The sequence below is a fragment of the Heterodontus francisci genome, chromosome 7 (genome assembly GCF_036365525.1).
Source record: "Heterodontus francisci isolate sHetFra1 chromosome 7, sHetFra1.hap1, whole genome shotgun sequence".
Lineage (NCBI taxonomy): Eukaryota > Metazoa > Chordata > Chondrichthyes > Heterodontiformes > Heterodontidae > Heterodontus > Heterodontus francisci.
The window spans coordinates 106,013,555-106,033,228 of NC_090377.1; the positions used below are offsets into that span (position 1 = coordinate 106,013,555).

The 19,674-nt window shown below is 44.9% G+C and overlaps 1 protein-coding gene across 1 annotated transcript in view; it reads right to left on the reverse strand.

Moving 5' to 3' along the window:
- Nucleotides 1–19,674, reverse strand: part of LOC137372406 (melanophilin-like) — a 169,875-nt gene that overhangs the window by 74,089 nt on the left and 76,112 nt on the right. The window contains exons 3-5 of the mRNA XM_068036293.1: nt 17,391–17,527; nt 13,650–13,703; nt 4,705–4,790 (exon numbers count right to left, since the gene is read on the reverse strand). Of these exons, the coding sequence (XP_067892394.1) occupies nt 4,705–4,790; nt 13,650–13,703; nt 17,391–17,527 (277 nt within the window). The remainder of the gene's footprint in view (nt 1–4,704; nt 4,791–13,649; nt 13,704–17,390; nt 17,528–19,674) is intronic.

A 19,674-nucleotide genomic window follows, 5' to 3' on the forward strand; every position in this document is an offset into this window, starting at 1 on the left:
TTTCGTGCAGAGAGATCGACTATTGACATGCTGTTCTCCCTTCGTCAGATACAGGAGAAATGCCGTGAACAACAGATGCCCCTCTACATTGCTTTCATTGATCTCACCAAAGCCTTTGACCTCGTCAGCAGACGTGGTCTCTTCAGACTACTAGAAAAGATCGGATGTCCACCAAAGCTACTAAGTATCATCACCTCATTCCATGACAATATGAAAGGCACAATTCAACATGGTGGCTCCTCATCAGAGCCCTTTCCTATCCTGAGTGGTGTGAAACAGGGCTGTGTTCTCGCACCCACACTTTTTGGGATTTTCTTCTCCCTGCTGCTTTCACATGCGTTCAAATCCTCTGAAGAAGGAATTTTCCTCCACACAAGATCAGGGGGCAGGTTGTTCAACCTTGCCCGTCTAAGAGCGAAGTCCAAAGTACGGAAAGTCCTCATCAGAGAACTCCTCTTTGCTGACGATGCTGCTTTAACATCTCACACTGAAGAATGCCTGCAGAGTCTCATCGACAGATTTGCGTCTGCCTGCAATGAATTTGGCCTAACCATCAGCCTCAAGAAAACGAACATCATGGGGCAGGATGTCAGAAATGCTCCATCCATCAATATTGGCGACCACGCTCTGGAAGTGGTTCAAGAGTTCACCTACCTAGGCTCAACTATCACCAGTAACCTGTCTCTAGATGCAGAAATCAACAAGCGCATGGGTAAGGCTTCCACTGCTATGTCCAGACTGGCCAAGAGAGTGTGGGAAAATGGCGCACTGACACGGAACACAAAAGTCCGAGTGTATCAGGCCTGTGTCCTCAGTACCTTGCTCTACGGCAGCGAGGCCTGGACAACGTATGCCAGCCAAGAGCGACGTCTCAATTCATTCCATCTTCGCTGCCTTCGGAGAATACTTGGCATCAGGTGGCAGGACTATATCTCCAACACAGAAGTCCTTGAAGCGGCCAACACCCCCAGCTTATACACACTACTGAGTCAGCGGCGCTTGAGATGGCTTGGCCATGTGAGCCGCATGGAAGATGGCAGGATCCCCAAAGACACATTGTACAGCGAGCTCGCCACTGGTATCAGACCCACCGGCCGTCCATGTCTCCGTTATAAAGACGTCTGCAAACGCGACATGAAATCGTGTGACATTGATCACAAGTCGTGGGAGTCAGTTGCCAGCATTCGCCAGAGCTGGCGGGCAGCCATAAAGACAGGGCTAAATTGTGGCGAGTCGAAGAGACTTAGTAGTTGGCAGGAAAAAAGACAGAGGCGCAAGGGGAGAGCCAACTGTGCAACAGCCCCAACAAACAAATTTCTCTGCAGCACCTGTGGAAGAGCCTGTCACTCCAGAATTGGCCTTTATAGCCACTCCAGGCGCTGCTTCACAAACCACTGACCACCTCCAGGCGCGTATCCATTGTCTCTCGAGATAAGGAGGCCCAAAAGAAAGAAAAAAGAGAAAGAAACCCAACCCAAACCTGACCAGACCCGTGACATGTGTCGGGTTCGGGTTGGGTCGGGTTTCTCTTCCAGGTACAAAATTCGGGCTTGGGTCGGGTCGGGCTAGACGTGGACAGAGATCAGGACAAACAGAAATCAGAGGTGTGAAGAGTTGGTGAGGGGGGGGGAGGAAAGGAGGGGAAAGAAACAGCTACAAGTTCCAACACAAAGCACCCAAGTGACATTAACCCAACCCCTTAAACTCTGAAATCTATCAAGTCTGGGAAGAAATGATAAGCCTGGTGAAAATACCAGTAACTGCAGTAAGTACAGAAACATCAACTGAGCTCTTGCTTTAATCTATACTTGGCCCAAGGATTTAAAATTATCTGGAAATAGGGAGATTAAACTTCCCAATCTGAGTTCTCCGCGGAGATTATTTTTGTTAATGACATCGGAACTTGATACACATCAGAAGCTTGTTTGTTACCCTGCATGATTTCCTGAAATGAATACCGTTTTTCCTGCGAGTGCTCAGGGTTGCGGTGCCTTCACCTGTTTGAAATCAGTGTTTGTTGTTTTTAAAAAAAACTTTATGATGTTAATTGAACATGGGTACATCAACAACTGGCATCTGTACTCAATCACTGGTCTAAAGCCTGGCTACCCGACCAAATCCAAATACATGTGACGGGTTCGGGTCAGGTCGGGCATTAAAAAAAATTAAAGGACTCGGACTCGGGCTCGGGTCCGGGTTGGCTGTTGTCAGGTCGGGCCCAGGTTGGGTTTTACCTCTGTTGGAGCACAGCATTAAAACACCACTGAATTTACATTGGCAATTGGCTGTCTCTGTTTCAGTGCGATCCCCTGGAAGATTATGCAGTTAAAGGGTGGGAGCTAAGTGAAAGTGTGGTCTACTAAGATGGGAAAGCTGACAGCTGGTAAGTACAGGTTCTCCACTCTGTTTAGGCCCACCAGAAAAAGGCACAGGCAATGGTCATAGGAGTATTGTTTCCAGAGGAGATGACTGCATAGTGATCCGGAGTGCAAAACCCTGGTTGAGTCTCTCTGGATCTTAGCCATTATGCAGCTTTGCTGTGCTGTCCCAGCAACTCACACTTATAAAGTGCCTCTCAACTTAACAAACATCTCAAGGCATTTTATAGGAAGTTGGAGAACATCAAGCAGGATATAGGAGACAACATACAGGAGGGGATCAAAGTCACTGTTGAAAATAAGAGTTTCGAGGAGGCTTTTGAAAGTGGAAAGAAAGGTGGAAAGGCAGAGAGATTCAGGGAAGAATTCCAGAGTTCAGGAGCTGGTAACTGAAAATATGAGCACTGATGGTTGAAACTGAGCAAGTCAGAGATATAGGAGGCAGGTTTCTGATTTCACGCTCCTGGTGGAGGATCTCATCCACTAGGACTGTAAATCTGGAATTCACGTACATGATACATACATGATTCTAACTATTTAAATGAATGATTGGAAAAATCATATGAAGCACAGGCCTGAATTTCTGATTTTCACTCCAGGCATGTGAGGGTATTGTTAAGAAAAACTATCCAAACATTTAATATATATTTTAGAAGATAAAAAAAACTTATTCAAGTCACTTCTTCATCACCTCCTGAAATTAAGTCTGAGAAGGATGATGGACGACTAACTTCCTGTGGGTGGCATCTAGCCTCCATTTGACGCAATTTTACACAAAGCACCTGATATTAGTAATCCAGGGATTGGAAATTTCAATTAGTAATACAAGCCAGATATAGAGATTAGGAATATGGGATTAGAAGGCAAAACAGAAAAACAGATATAGAGATCAGGAAATAGAGTTATTAATAGATAACTAGATAGAGACTGGGAAAATTGAGTTGTTAATACAAACCAGACAGAGATATTGGGAATATGGAGTTAATAACACAAACCAGATATGGATAGGAGGAAAATTGAGCTAGTAAACAAATTAGATACAGAGATTTGGAAAAGGAGTTAGTAACATTAAACAGGGGGGCAGAATTTTTCAGAAGCAGCAGAAATCCCACCACTGAAAATGGGGTGGGGGTGGGGGCCGGGCAGCCCCGCTTCAGCGGGTGGTGAGACCCAGGGCCTCATTATGTCAGCAGCAATTCGGTGGCTGCTACCAGGACTGCTGTCCTATTAAGGATGGCGACCTGCCCCCAGATGCTGCCAGCCCAATCAGAGTGCCAGCAGATCAGCAACCTCAGCAGTGCCACCGCTACCGGTGGCCATTTTTGGGGCTGCATCTGGAGGATGAGGACGCGTCGGTAGCCGTGCAGCCTCAAAGTCAGGTATGTGGGGTCTGGGGAGGTTGGGTGGGGGGAGGGGGGGGGGTCCCTGAGGGCAGGCACGCCATTGCTGTAGGGGCAGCCATTGCTTCCGGTCGCCCCTCCATGGGCCATGGAGTGCCTAAAAAGGAGGGCTCCTCACTAAAGCCAGCTAGGAGGCCGCCAGGGCTTAACTGGCAGTCTCTTCAAGTAACGGCGCCCACCCCGCTTGGCGCTGGCAAAATGCCAGCGAAGGCAGTAAGAAACCCTTAATTGACCACATAAGTGGTTCAATTGAGCTCCCAGCAGGCAGCTTGTCTGCCACTTTCCCTGCCGCTGGCAAAATGGTGGGAAGGTGTCAGGCACCCCACCCCCTGCTGATGCCTTCCCATGTCATTTTGCCAGCCTTCCAGCCTCCTGTTGCCAATGGGCCTGGAAAAGTCTGGCCAAGGTATAGAGACTTTGGGAAAATGAATTTATTCATATAAACCAGATACAGAGAAGCTAACGACACATATCATACTGCAAGATTGACAGAGTGGAATCTGTAACAAGTAATTTCTAGCCCAGTAGAATATCAAACTCCAAATTTGCCTTTCAATATACAGTGGAACACTAAGTGTTTAGCTAAAGCCAATGCTAATTAAACTTTCAAAATGTAGTCCATAGATTTGTTTTCTTGCTGCATCCTCTCTGGAGTCTGTCTTTTGTATCGATGTCTTTTGAGATATACATTTAGCCTCAATTAGGTTTCATCTCCAGTAATGCAACTGATTCAACAATACAGTATATATTTATAGATCTGGCTGTATTTGGTGAATGTCAGCATACATCTCAAGCAATAAATGTAATTACCAAGTTACCATCGTGATTAAGGAAATCCTTTGAAAACAGAGTACTATGTTTAAAGTAAAATCTTACTGCACAAATGATTGACATTTTCAAAAACAAAGACCTAAAAGGGACATTACTGCACTATAGTGCTGAGCTTCTGAGTTATCTAAAGTATCTTCATCTTTTTCAATGACCCCGCTCATCATCTGAGGATTGTATTCACCTACAGGAATGGAAAACAGAAGAGAAAAACACATCATTAATGTTGCGAATGGTGCCTGACTGTGAAATCTTCACACCCTACAAAGCTGTGTGTTCTAAGGTCACGTAATGTTGTGCAGTTCAGGGGAAGGATAAAGAACATCAATTTCACTTATGGTTTAATGCCACGCTGCCCTTCCTCTGGCACACACATCAAATCAGAAAGTACGTGCTTGGATTAAGGCACAGGAAGCAAATGTGACTGCTCGACACAAACTGGTATTAATCAACTCTATGCTTAATTAGTGAGTGTGAAGAATTAAAGCAACTTCTGCGCTTGTTGTTGACAGTAGGTGCCTTTTGAATTTAAGAGATATTTGGTCAATCGAATGTCTCCCAAATAACAAATGAAGCAGCCACACATTGGATAATGGACAATGGGAGCTGACAGGATATCAGGAGCTAAAGCATCAGGTCTTATCTAACTCCAAGAAACAGTTCGTTTGACAGATAAAAAGTATCCATCAAGTTTTCTTCTCTTCTGCTGGAGGAAGGTGGGGAGAAAGTCCTTGATAGAACACACGGACTCTATGTGGAATGGATTCGGACTTTTCTCGGACTTGGACTATTTTATTACAGCGGTGAAATATTTAGAAAAGAAGGGGGGTAAAATTTACTTTTCGAATCTATCAAATTGATCGTTATTGGTGATGGTGAATGCAGAACATTTCCCACCCATCATCAACATCAAGCACTTCGAGGTCAAGTACTCCTAAATTCAGCTACAGAGTGCACCTCTCTTCACTCAATTGCAACTGTTCCTTTCAGAGCACTCCACCCCGCCCCCTCTTTCCAAGTCCAGTGTGATGTTTAATTTCACACGCCAGCCATTCTGTGTCCCGTTTGAGTGAGATAATCAGTTCCATAATAATCTGTGGGCAGATCCACAAAACTTGGTCAAGACTGCACACAATTTACTTCACTTGGAATCTTTCCAGAGTGTTGATTGGTAACTGTGTGCTAGCATGCCACGGCCAGAATTTTACCAGCCCTCTGGAGACAGACTGGGAGGCGGGAAGGCTGGTAAAATGGTGGCAGAAGGTGTTGGGAAGGAATTCCGATGTCTTCCCGCTGCCGCAAGATATTCCCAGAGAGTAAATGGCATCCAGAGGTGGGTAGTCAATTAATTCAATTAAGTGACCAATTAACAGCTACTTTCCACCCCTGCCAGCAATTTACCAGCGTCAGGATGGACTCCCACTACGTGCAGAGACCACCAGGTAAACCATGGGGGCCTCCCAGAGCATTCCCGGGGTTGAGTGGGGGGTGGGGGTGGGGGGGAGGGCCTTCCTTTCTGGACACTGCATGGTTCACGGAGGGGCCACCCAGTGGCAATGGCTGCCCTCACAGCTCTGCGCTGCCACTGGAGGGTTCACTGCTCCGATTGCCAGGGCCTGTCTGCTTGGCCCCGGCAAATTTTTAAAAAGGCGCCTTTCCTTCTCCCTGCAGCCTCAACAGGGGCCTGTATCGGTGGTGCTGCCGGGGCTGCCAAGCTGCCAGTCCTCTGATTAGGCCAGCAGCTCTGAGAGGCAGGCCGGCGGTCCCAGCACTGGCCTCTTAATTGGCTGCCACCAGTAAAATCTCTCCCAGGGTCGTACTGTCCACCTGCATGGCTCGGGATTCACTTTCAGTCCCAGTGTTGGGACTACCTACCTTCTCTCAAAATCCAGCCCCATAGTGCTTAGTCCCCTTCAAAGGAAGAGACAAGTTTCTCCTTTTTGAAGTTATTCACTCATGACACAGTACAGTTTCACAAATGCCAGCATCTGCAGGAAACTCACTCAAATGGTTATTCATGAGTGAGCCTTGACCGTCAGTGCTGGTGGGCTATTCTATCGCAGGAGTCATCACTACTGACCCCAATCCTGTCACCATGCAAATCTTTTGGTAAGAATTGTGGTATGACAATCAGGAGTGGGGAGCTTGGCAAGTATTTTTTAAATCTCTTGCCTGTTGCTGAAGCACTCAAGCAGTACTTTACCACTGCCCTGTTTGTGAGCAGCTAAATTTAGTGTGGACTAGGGATTGGATCCCCCCTGGTCTGTATGGCCAATTACCAGATGTGCCATTAAATCAGTCTCATGTAGCATCACAGAGGATCACTATTTCTTCCATCCTCCAAGCTGAGTGCTTGATTGAACACATTTCTACAATGATTACCCTTCTTCAAACTGCGTGACGCAAGAGATGAGGAGGAACCTTGTACAAAATAATCAGTTCACTTCATTTCTACTTCGGCAAAGTCTCATCATATAACTTTATATACCCAACATTTTGAGAAAACAAATGAATACCTTAACACCAACAAACATTTCGAGCTAATAATTAATTAAACCCATTTTTGGGCGGGGCGGGGGGTTGGGGTCGCAATTCGTGATCTGGCTGCGCCCGTTCCCACTGAGGCAGGCAGCGTGCAAACCATGTTGTCTCCTCATTTCAATGATTGTAACTTTGGGCCAAGTGAGGCCCGCACTGCTGGCTGCTTTAACACTCAGCAGGAGACCCAGCAGTATGTGCTGATAGTATCTGGTGCAACTCGCCTGCCCCTCTTATTGGAAAGAAGCTGCTGCTGATCACCTGTATTGACACAGGTTACAAGTAGGAGCTGCACAAATGGGGCACCCGGAAAGGAAGAGGGCTCCTAGGTATACCGATGTGAGGCTGAAAGCCTTAGTGGTGGAGGTGCACAGGAGGAGTGATGTCATGTTTCTGTGGGTGCCCATGAGGCCCTCATAGATCTCCTTCCGAAGGGAGTGGGAGCAAATGGTCAGGGAGGTCAACGTCTGGAGTCTGGATCTGAGGACCTGGCAGCAGTGCCACAAGAAGTTCAATGACATCGCATGGGTGGTCAAAGTCAGTGAATGCATCTTTACATGACATCTCCTAGCCACCATACCACCAACCTCTCCCATTGCTCAATGCACCACAACCCCATCACATACCCATCAGCAGTTCCTAGCAGGACTCAGGCCTAACATTCATATACTCCATCTCACCCTCACACACCTTCCACTGATGACAGCCTCATACCCATCTCCCACTGCTTCCACATACCTCCAGCTATTCAGGCATGGAAGGCATATCACCCAAATACAGCTTAACACAATCACTGACGTTCTGTACTCTCTGTCTTGCAGGACAAGGTTGCACACAATAGAAGGGAGTTTAACTGAATAGGTGGAGGGCAAGAACTTTTTCACCCCTGAGATCAACAGAAGAGATGGTACGGCACATTATGAGGCTAACTGCGACAGAGCCTGTAGCATCTGGCAGCACTCAGAGCATTCAGGATGGAAGTATGTTACTGCCTTATGTCCCCATCCTCCCCAGATACAGGGGCAATGCCAGAGGACTGGAGAATTGTAAATACCACACCTGTTCAAAACAGGGTGCAAGGAAAAACTCAGCAACTACAGAAACAATTATCCAGGACAAAATCAACAGTCACTTGGACAAATGTGGAATAATTAAGGAAAGCCAGTGCAGATTTTTTTAAGGGCAAATTGTGTTTAATTAATTTGATTGAGGTTTTTGATCAAAGAACAGAGAGGGTACATTAGGGTAACATGGTTGATGTGGTGTACATGGACTTCCAAAAGGCATTTGATAAAGTACCACAAAACAGGCTTGCCAGCAAAGTTGATGCCCATGGAATAAAAGAGACAATGGCAGCATGCATACAAAGTTGGTTGAGGAAACCAAGAGTGGTGGGTAACATTTATTTTTTTGGACTAGAGGAAGGTATATAGTAGGGTTCCCCAGGGGTCAGTATCAGGACCACTGCTTTTCTTAATCTATATTAATGTCCTAGACTTGGGTGTGCAGAGCACAATTTCACAATTTGCAGATAACACTGTGATGGAATCCGTGGTCTGCTGGAACAATGGGGAAGCATGTGCGATCTGTTGTCTGAACAGATGACTTGTCAAATGTTCTATTAGGAGCACTGACCCTGGTTTAAAGCTTGCTTTATTTTGAGACAGGTCCTAGCTGAATGGGAAATTGAAACAGAAACAGAAACTGAAACTAAAATTTTGCGTTTCCTGGGGAAACTGAAACTGGTTGGAACCAGATAAAAAGACAGAGAGCCAACCAAGCTCAGATCATGCAGGAGTACAGTTCAGGCAGGCTGAAGAAAGTGAAGGTTGGATCCAGGAGCTGGCCAGAGGCAAATACAAGTTGCTGCAGCGCTTCCTGTTACTTAAAGTAACTGATTTACCAAACTCGGCCATACAGTGCTCAAGGGTGTCACTGAACGGCTCGGATAAAGGTAATACTGGTGGATCCACACCATCAAGACTGTTGTAAGCAGAGCTGAGGGGGTTCTGGAGAAGTACGCCGTTTTGGATGAAGACCATACCCGGGCAGTTTGGGTTGAAAGAAAACTGCTGTTGGATGAAAATTGGTGGTTGCATCTTGGAAGGCAGCAGCTAGAAATCTACCTGAGGAAGTTCAGAGCTTTGGAGAACTTTGTGGCTGCAATTGGTGCCATATATGCTGAGTGGATCCCTAAATCCCTGAGATCTATCTTTGTTGTATCTGATAGTTAATGTATAATTTGTAATATATATATTGACTGTGATTTGTCTGTTAATTCATGTTTAATTTATGTAGATTTTAGTTTGACTGTTAAAGTGAAGGCATAAAAGTGAAAACTTGTACATGTTTTTAAAATTGGGTCGTTCAATAAATTCAGTTCTTTTGGTTTATGATCCCTGTGGGGATCATAACAACACAAAACTTGGAAGTTTTGTGAACTGTGAGGAGGATAGTGAAACACTTCAAGAGGACATAAACAGGCTGGTGGAATGGGCGGATACGTGGCAGATGAAATTTGATACAGAGAAGTATGAAGTGATACATTTTGGTAGGAAGAACAAGGGAAAGAAACATAAAATAAAGGGTGTAATTCTAAAGTGGGTGCAGGAGCAGAGGGATTGGGGGTATATGTGTACAAATCATTGAAGGTGGCAGTAAAATAAAAGCAAAATACTGCGGATGCTGGAAATCTGAAATAAAAACAAGAAATGCTGGATATACTCAGCAGGTCTGGCAGCATCTGTGGAGAGAAAAGCAGAGTTAACATTTCAGGTCAATGACCCTTCTTCAGTTCTGAACTGAACATTTCTTGGTTTTATTTACTGAAGGTGGCAGGGCATGTTGAGAAAGTGGTTAATAAGGCATAAGGTATTCTGGGCTTTATAAATAGTGGCAGAGAACAAAAGCAAGTAAGTTCTGATGAACCTGTATAAAACACTGGTTCCACCTCATCTGGAGTATTGTGTCCAATTCTGTGCACCACACTTTAGGAAGTATGTAGAAGGCATTAGAGGCGATGCAGGAAAGATTTACAAGAATGGTTCCAGAGATGAGAGACTTCAGTTATGAGGATATACTGGCGAAGCTGGGGCTATTCGCTTTAGAGAAGCTTGAGAGGAGATTTAACAGAGGTGTTTAAAATCATGAGAGGTCTGGACAGAGTAGACAGGGAGAAAATATCCCCATTGGCAGAAGCATCGCGAACCAGAGGATACCAATTTAAGGTGACTGGCAAAAAAAACCAGAGGCAATCTGAGGAACACTTTTTTTATGCAGCGAGTGGTTAGGATCTGGAATGCAGTGCCTGAGCACGTGGTGAAGAGAGATTCAATTCTGGCTTTCAAAAGGGAATTGGATAATTATCTGAAGAGAAAATATTTGCAGGGCCAAGAGGAAAAGGCAGGGGAGTAGGACTAGCTGAGTAACTCTTGAAGAGAGGTAGCATGGACACACCGAGCTGAATGGCCTCCTTCTGTGCTGTTACCGTTCTATGATTCGATGATTTGTGTGTATATGTGTATAAGTCATTGAAGGTGGCAGGGCAGGTTGGAAAAGCAGCTGATAAGGCAAAAGGGATTCTGGGCTTTACAAATAGAAGCATAGAGTACAAAAGATAGGAAGTTATGATGAACATTTATAAAACACTGGTTCAGCCTCAACTGGAGTATTGTGTCCAATTCTGGGCATCATCCTCAGGCTGCTATCTGGCACGATATGCAAGCTGCACAAACATTTACCATGGACCCCTTGCTTTAAACCTCTACCCTTCCCTCACCCCAATGGTCCCCTTCTGATTTTATACTTTCAGACACCCAAAAACTGCTGCCTGCCCAGCCACAGCAGTCCCAAAAGAGAGAGAGAGAGAGAGCAGCATCACTCCACTGATGAAGAAGCACCATCACTTAATTTGACCCTTGCAGTTATCAGCTCAGATATTGGCACTGGGTGTATTGCAGAATTGGGGTCTGCCCACAAAGAGTTATTGGGCACCAGTGGACTGGAGCCAGGTCAGGGGGAAAGGATAGTTTGCGTGCCAGCTCATTGGAGGACAAGTTTGCAGGGGGGTTCTGCTGCAGGGATCTCAGATGAGGACTTCGATTGGGTGGTATGCAGGAGAAAATGGATGAATGTGCACACTGAGATGAGTGGTGCATTGATAGGTCTGCCAGATAGTCTTCTGTCATTGTCAAGGAGCATGGAGGAGTCCAACACCAATATGGCAGGGGGGATTAATCAGAGGTTGGAGTTCATTTTTTTCACCATGGAAATGGGGGTTAACTGCATGACAGCACTTGCGGATATGTCCGTGATGCAGCATCTGGTGGTCAAATCTCAGCTTCCATGCAGCACAGACAGAAGCCGAGTGTCCCAGTGCTGCAGCAGAAGCTCAGACTGAAGTCATGAGATCCATGCTCACCACCATGCAGGCTCAGACTGGTGCCATCATCGCTGTGGATCTCAGTTCTCAAAGGGGTGCAGGCTCTCACAGCAGTCCAGCAATCTGCCCTCCAACAGATCAGTGGGTTGCTGAGGCACCGCCCGAGGGGAGTGGCAGTGGCACCTCTTGCTCATCCTCTTTCTCTTCCCACCACTTCCATTCCGCCAGTGCCCTTGCTATTAACAGCCAGCCAGTCCAGACTGCTGCAACCCATGCGGAGATGGTGCAGTCCAAAGCAGAACTGTTCGAGGTCATCCTGCAAGGCCATCTGCAGTCTCTCCGAGTGAAAGTCAGCAGCCTTCCAGCAGTCATTCTGCAGCAACTGGTTTAGTACTATGTAGGAGCACTAGGACAGGCAAGGACATCTACAACACAGTCACAAAGGGAATGCACAAGGGTGAATAGTTCATTTTTGCTTGTATAATAGTATGTGTTGTTTGATAAAAATGTTATGGCAACGGTTGTGTCGGTGTCTTTTATTGCAGAATTTTGGCCAAGCGGTCACTGTGATTGGATGTCGCAGATGAATGGGAAGATGCGTTACAGTGGAGCAATGGTAGTGAAATGTTGCCATCCGAAGGGGATCGGAGTCAAGTAGGCACTGACAGGCAACTTGTCTGGAGCAAAGGTGCTTCGGATGCCTCCTCCTCTTGCTCATCCGCTTTCTCTTCCCACTGCGTAAAGCATCCCATCTGCACAGCCTCTGCTCCATCTCCCTATCGTGTTGCAGACCCAGAGACACTGCAACTATAGCCCCACACCTGTTGCAGCCTTTGTGTTGACTGGTCACTAAATCCCCTGCCCTCCCTGTGAGGATACAGCAACACTACCTGCAAAATGCAGGAACTCACCACAATACCTTCAAAAGCACCCTACAGTTCTTCCACAAACTTGGCAATAGCAGAAGTTATTCTAAATTACCTTAACCGCAAGTTGGATGCCTATACCTATAAACAGCACGAGTGGGAGATCCCTCTTGCAGCTGTGAATGTATTTGCTTGTGAGAATGGATAGTGCACGCATCCAGTGCACATACGTGGTTCAAGTTTCAAAAATGTGCATCAAATCAGCCAGAAAGGCTGTTTGATGTCACGATCTGTCCAGTTGGGAGGCTTCCCAGTATGGGGCACCATGTGGGCCATGCCTGAAGGGCTGTGCGTGCCATCCTGAGGGCATCTGTTGTGCCAAATTTTTAGCCCATGAATTTTAAACCATCCACAAGAGCTCCCTCAGGCTCAGTAAGTAAGTGTAGCATCTACTATGCCATTGAATTTGTGATTCAATTTCTGAAGATGCACGCTGAGCTAACTCATCTCAGTATTAAGACAGGGGAGCTTATTTGTGATACAGTCCATAGTCACTATATGGACTAGCAGGTGCGGAATGGCTATCTGGGCAAAGTAGTGGAGGCTTGCTGGTGCCATGGATCCATGTCTCAGCATGAGTCAACACTTTCATGAGAGGGGAACATTTTCTGAAAAAAAACCCAAGGCTAATATATCTCAAAAATGAATACCATGTTTTCTGTTTGTGACAATATCTGAACCCTTCAAGGAAGCATCTAGCTTCTATGATTTTAAGTAAACCCACTTCATCTAGGATAAAATACACTCAGCTATCTGTTTTCATTTGAGAGCAAATCTCATCAACTAGGGTTAATATTTGAAAGCTACTTAATCCTCCAACACAAAGTGATACTGTATCTAGCTGTCACAGACATCTAAGATTCGCCACTTGCATGTACTTAGCCCAATGTTATTCACTAACTCTTTGCCATGGGCCACAATCCCAATCAACATCTTGCTCAAATGTCACACTCAGGAGTTGGCTGACACGCTGTCCTATTGAGTGATGACAAGTGGGACTACACCAGCAACTACCCACTCTGTACTGTGTGCTCTTCATTTCAATCTGCAGACAGATCAGCAAGTCTGCCAAGGGCCACAGATGACAAGTAGTCAGGTCTGTTATTACTATCACTGAATAAACCTGGGGTACAGAAAGTGGTGTCAACAAGATTACTGTAAAATGGAAAATAAATGAAGCAGTCTGTCGTTTACTCACCATGCAAGTAACTGTCTGATACATTGTCAAATTCATCTCGTTCATAGTGTGAATCTACAAGAGGTAATAAATGCATTAAGAATAAAGTATAAACTGGATTTATGCTATTCTCAATTTAACAGAAACTTGAATGCATCACATCATAGCACTACGTCCATTAGCCTGGAAGAACACTTGCAAATCACTGAAGATACCCCGGGCAAGAAAAAACACAGCTTAGAATCTGCCTTGAGAAAGGAATTAGACCAGTTTCTCCAGTAGGTACACATCATAACTTTTCAATAACTGGCTGACAAATTCCACCTTAAATTGTCCAACCTATTCTGTCCCCAGCAGACCCCAGTGACACTCTGGAAACCCCACCCTGGAGCTTTGCCTCCACAGTCTCAGAAACTCCAGCAGATCTTTCTCCACTCTTTACTGCAAGTTCACTATGCCCAACCCAAAGTAGCACATTCCTTCCTATATTTTGATCATGCCCTGACATCCATCCAATTTAAACAACAATTTGGGATGCTACAAAGACCATGACCTGCCTCTCAATCAGTCAGATCAAGCAACATGCTTGCATGACATTTTGCTCAAGAAACAGTGGTTCATGTTAATGCAGTTCATACTGTTTGCAGTCAGAGGTTCACTCCTATATTGTGGCGATTGCCTCCTCTGTATTCTCCATTTACCACTAGGAAATATGTATCCTAATCTTGCTATGTAACCAGGCCTATGTAACTTGAGTTTTCCCTGTGTCCATTCACATGTGTATTTTACATGCCACTCTGGACTCGAGCCCATCACTTCTATTTCCATTTTTTCTCTCCCCAACTTTTTCCTTTTCTCTTTATTCCTCCTCGACCGCACTCTCTTGTCATGCCTCCTTTCAATTCTTCCTTCTCAGGAGCCCCCAAATCCCTACCCCAACCCCTTAGTACTTCTTGACTTTCCTACTTTCCTGCTGCCATTGCAAGCTTGACTCCCTTTTAGATAAGCCTGCAGCTTCCCTCTTATTCAAATCTTGACATCTTCCAAAGGGCCTATTCAGGCACTCAGTACTGACTGCTTAGAACAGCAATCCCAACCTCTCAATTCTACTCTCTCACTGACTTTCCCATCCAGCACAGCCGGGGGTGCGTGGTGGGGGGGAGGGGAGGGGTTAATCTTTACAACCAACTTCCCATTCCAATCATCCCTTTCAATTCTGACATTGTGAATTCTGCGACTGGATCAGACGTTACCACCCCTCTCCACATCTCCCTCGAGAATGTCTGTTCACTTGTGAACAAGGCCCTTACCATCCATGAACTCATTATAGATGATTGAATCGACATCACGACCTTGACGGAAACCTGGCTGAGGTGTGAAGACACCTTCCCTCTAAACAAAGCCTCCCATCTGGTTATACCTTCCACCACTTACTCCGTCAAGATCGTTGCTCTAATCATCAAATTACGACTTGGCCTGACCCCCTAACTCCTCTGGCACCTTCTCTTTTGAGCATCTCACCTTGTTCCACCTCTCTCAGCTTTCATTTAAAATTCTCATTCTCTACCATCCACCCAAGCACCACAAAAATGTTCTCATTGGGATAACTTCACTACTTTCTTCCTTTAGCCTCTGTGACTTCTCATCCTTAGTGATTTTAAACTCCATCTCAACTCATCATGCTCTCTCTCCTGAGAATACTGTCCTATCATTCCTTCATCTCTCCCTCCACAAAAACTCCGCGACCCATATTCACAGCCAGCCCTTCACCTTGCCATCTCACAAGGCTTTACTGCTCCTAACATGTCAATTTTCGATAAGGCCATACATGTACACTTCCTGTAAAGAACATAAAACATAAGAGCAGCAATAGACCATATGGCCCCTCATGCCTGCTCCACCATTCAATACGATCGTGGCTGATCTTCTGCCTCAACTCCACTTTCCCACCTGATCCACATTTCCCTCGATTCCTTGAGAGACCAAAAATCTGTCTATCTTAGCATTGAATATACTCAACAATACAGCATCCATTTATTTCTCTCCTCCAACATCAACCATCCCCTCCCAAATCTACATCCTTCTATGTCTGCCCTGGAAAATCTCTCTCCCAATTCATTTACAATTGCACTTTCAAATTCTAGTCTTTGGCCCTCCATTCACTGCAACATTTCTGCAGTTACCGGCCTGCTCAACCTCACCCCCATCCTCAATGCCCGAGCCCCATTTAAACCATTACTCCCTCACCCTGGCTGCTCCACCTGGTATAGACCTCATCTCTGCTCCCTTAAGTCCAAGGGATGGAGACTTGAACAGTGGGGGACAACTGGTTTAGCCTTTTATTACCAGATCTGGATGGACCATGTAAAGTACAATTAGGACCTGCTCTCCTCTGCCAAAACTATTCAGTATTCCAGGATCACCCTGGAATGCAAAGATAGCCATCAGCTTCTTTTCCCTATTGCAAACCAACTTCTTAAACTCCTCTCCCCTGTCTGCTCCACACTCGTCTCCAACAACAATTGTGAGGAGCTCATGGATTCTTTGTCACTAAGACTCAGACCATCCAATCTGTTGCCTCTGCCACTTCCTTCCCTTTCCCTAGCCCACTGGCCCAAACTTTCTCCAAGGAATAGAAAGCCACATATACAAATTTGATGATGACACAAAGATAGATGGCATTGTAAGCAGCATAGAATTACAAAGTGATATTAATAGATTAAGTGAATGAGGAAAATTGTGGCAAAAGGATTTCAATGTAGGCAAATGTGAGGTAATTCACTATGGACCTAAAAAGGATAGAACAGGGTAGTTTCAAAATGGTGAAAAGCTAGAAACAGTGGAGGTCCGAGGAGACTTTGGGGTCCATGTACACAGATCATTAAAGTGTCATGTAGAGATACAGAAATTAATCAAAAAGGCTAATGGAATGCTGGCCTAGCTGACTAGAATGCAAGGGGGTAGAGGTTATGCTGAAGCTATATAAAGCCCTGGTTAAACCACACCTGGCATACTGCGAGCAGTTCTGGGTACCACATCTTAGGAAGGATATATCGGCCTTGGAGGGAGTGCAGCATAGATTTACGAGAATGATACCTTGGCTCCAAGGGTTAAATTATGAGGAGCAATTAAACAAACTCGGGTTGTATTCCCTGGAATTTAGGAGGTTAAGGGGTTATTTAATTGAGGTTTTCAAGATATTAAGAGGAACATATCGGGTAGATAGAAATTATTTCCAGTAGTTACAGTCTTGGACTATAGGGCATAATCTAAAAATTAGAGTTTGACGTTTCAGGTGTAAAATTAAGAAACACTTCTAAACACAAAGAGTGGTGGAAGTTTGGAATTCTCTTCTGCAAATGGCAATTGATGTCAGATCAATTGTTAATTTTAATCTGAGATCAATAGATTTTGTTAACCAAAGGTATTAAGGGATATGGGGTGAAGGCAAGTCTATGAAGTTAGGTCACAGATCAGCTATGATCTCATCGAATGGTGGAACAGGCTCAAGGGGCTAAATGGCCTCCTCCTATACCTATGTTCCAAAATAAATTGCTGAAAATTTATGGTCCTTTAATTTCATACTTTGCATCACATCAGCACTATTTAAACCTTCAGAGTTTAGTGCTCTAGGGCATTGTTAGGGCATAAGCCAAATTACCTAGTTCTCTTAATAATAAATTGCATCTTTATTTTTGAGCACTTAGAATGTAACCCTGGACAAACGGTCAGTGGGAAACACAACTAGAAAGAATAACGTACCTAAATGTCGTAGGGGGTGCTTTTCTCCAGGTTGAAGTCTTTTGTGTAAAGAGTGCATCACCTTTGCACTTCCAAAGCTTTTGAAACGAGACCTCACATGGTTGTAAAACCAGTCCAGTGACCCAGTATTCACAATCCTGAAAAAAATACAGGCATAGAGTTGGAACCAGTAGTCTATGCTTTGGCAGAAACTTTACAACAGAGGTACTCAGATGGGACACTACCATTGCAATCTGTCACTGATGTTAATTCCCTCCAAGAAGTAAGTGTCAGTTTTTTTAAGTCCCTTCTTTTGCCATATTTATTCCTAATGCACTCTCTTGCACTTTATCATATCCTTTCTGTCCCCCTCCCGACTACAACTGTTTGGCTCCTCAGCTATTTATCCAATTTTTTCACCCGTGGAACTTCTTATTCCTTCAGTTCTTCCCTTCCTCCTACAGTCGACTGGCTTTTAAAATCCAATTAAATCACCATTATTTCTCAATTTGCCTCAATGAATGAAGCTGGAACTTGATGCTGAGTGTTCATCAATACTGTAAAATTAGAAAGCTTAGATTTAATTAGCCAGGATTCCTGTCCTGATTCGCTGTCTCGTGACTCAAAAAGTACCTGACTGACACTATCACTGGCTCCCCCACCACCATCGTACTTCAGGTTAAAGAACACTGAATGAAACATTCATTTGGGTGAAGTTCCAGTGATTTCATTCAGAACGGGAGGTGGGATATTTTTCAGATAACATTTTTTATGACCCCATCAGGACAAGATTACAGGGATTGTGCATCAGTTTGGCTCGTCGGTTCCACCATCACTTAGAGATCAGAAGGTTATTGGTTTAAGCACCATGCCAGCAATTTAGCACACTATGTAGACTCACCTTCCAGTGCAGTACTGCATTTTCAGAAGTGCCATCCTTCAGATAAAATATAAAACCAAGTACCATCTGCCTGGTTATGTGGTTTAGATAGGCATTATAGATTCTATGGCACTATTTGAAGATCAGCAGCAAGATCTCTCCATTATTCCCTGAACCAATACATTTGAAAACGGACAAATGCTCATGTTTTTTTTAAATTTCCAAAATATACTTTATTCATAAAAAAAACTGTAAAAAATACATTACAAAACAGTTCCAAAAAGCACAAAGTCAAATAATACAAAGGGTGTAAAAGAGATCAGTTTCCTTCAATACAGGAGTGAGTTGCCTCACAACCCTTCCATTTCATTTTACATGCTATGTACATTTTACAGCAAAACAAATATTTCCTGGATACAGTTGAGGGGTTTCCCATGGATCCAGCCCCTCAGTTCACCTTGGTGGGGAGACCTTACACAGTGGTCTTTCCCCATTGAGCCTTTGCCGCGGCTGCCCCAAGCTTTAGTACGTCCCTCAGCACATAGTCCTGGACCTTGGAATGTGCCAGTCCGCAACATTCGGTCGTGGACAACACTTTGCGCTGGAAGACCAGCAAGTTTCAGGCAGACCAAAGGGCGTCTTTCACCGAATTGATGGTCCTCCAGCAGCAGTTGATGTTTGTCTCGGTGTGCGTCCCTGGGAACAGCCCGTAGAGCACAGACTCCTGTGTTACAGAGCTGCTTGGGATGAACCTCAACAAAAACCACTGCATCTCTTTCCACACCTGCTTTGCAAAGACACATTCCAGAAAGAGGTGGGCAACCGTCTCTTTCCCACCACAGCCACCTCGAGGGCATTATGCAGAGGGTGTGAGACTCCGGGCGTGCAGGAAGGATCTGACAGGGAGGGCTCTTCTCACCAAACTATATCTTGGTGTTTGTTTGAAAGTTCTGGTGATGAGGCATTCTGCCAAATGACTTTGGCAGTCTGCTCAAAAAACAGATTAATTTTTTTTTTATTTCCAAAATATACTTTATTCATAAAAATCTGTAAAAATTACATTGCCAAACAGTTTCCAAACAGCACCAAAAAATACAAACATTGCAAGGGAGATCAGTTTCCTTCAATACTGTCATGAGTTTCTTCCCGACCCTTCCTTTTCACAATTGTCATGTCAATTACAGTTTTACATTTACAGCAATTGAGAATATTAACGATACAGTTCGAGGGGTTTTCCATGGATCCAGCCCCTCAGTCCAGCTTGGTGGGGGAACCTTACACTGTGGTCTTTCCCCATTGAGCCTTTGCTGCGGCTGCCCCAAGCTTTAGTGCGTCCCTCAGCACGTAGTCCTGGACCTTGGAATGTGCCAGTCTGCAACATTCGGCGGTGGACAACTCTTTGCGCTGGAAGACCAGCAAGTTTCG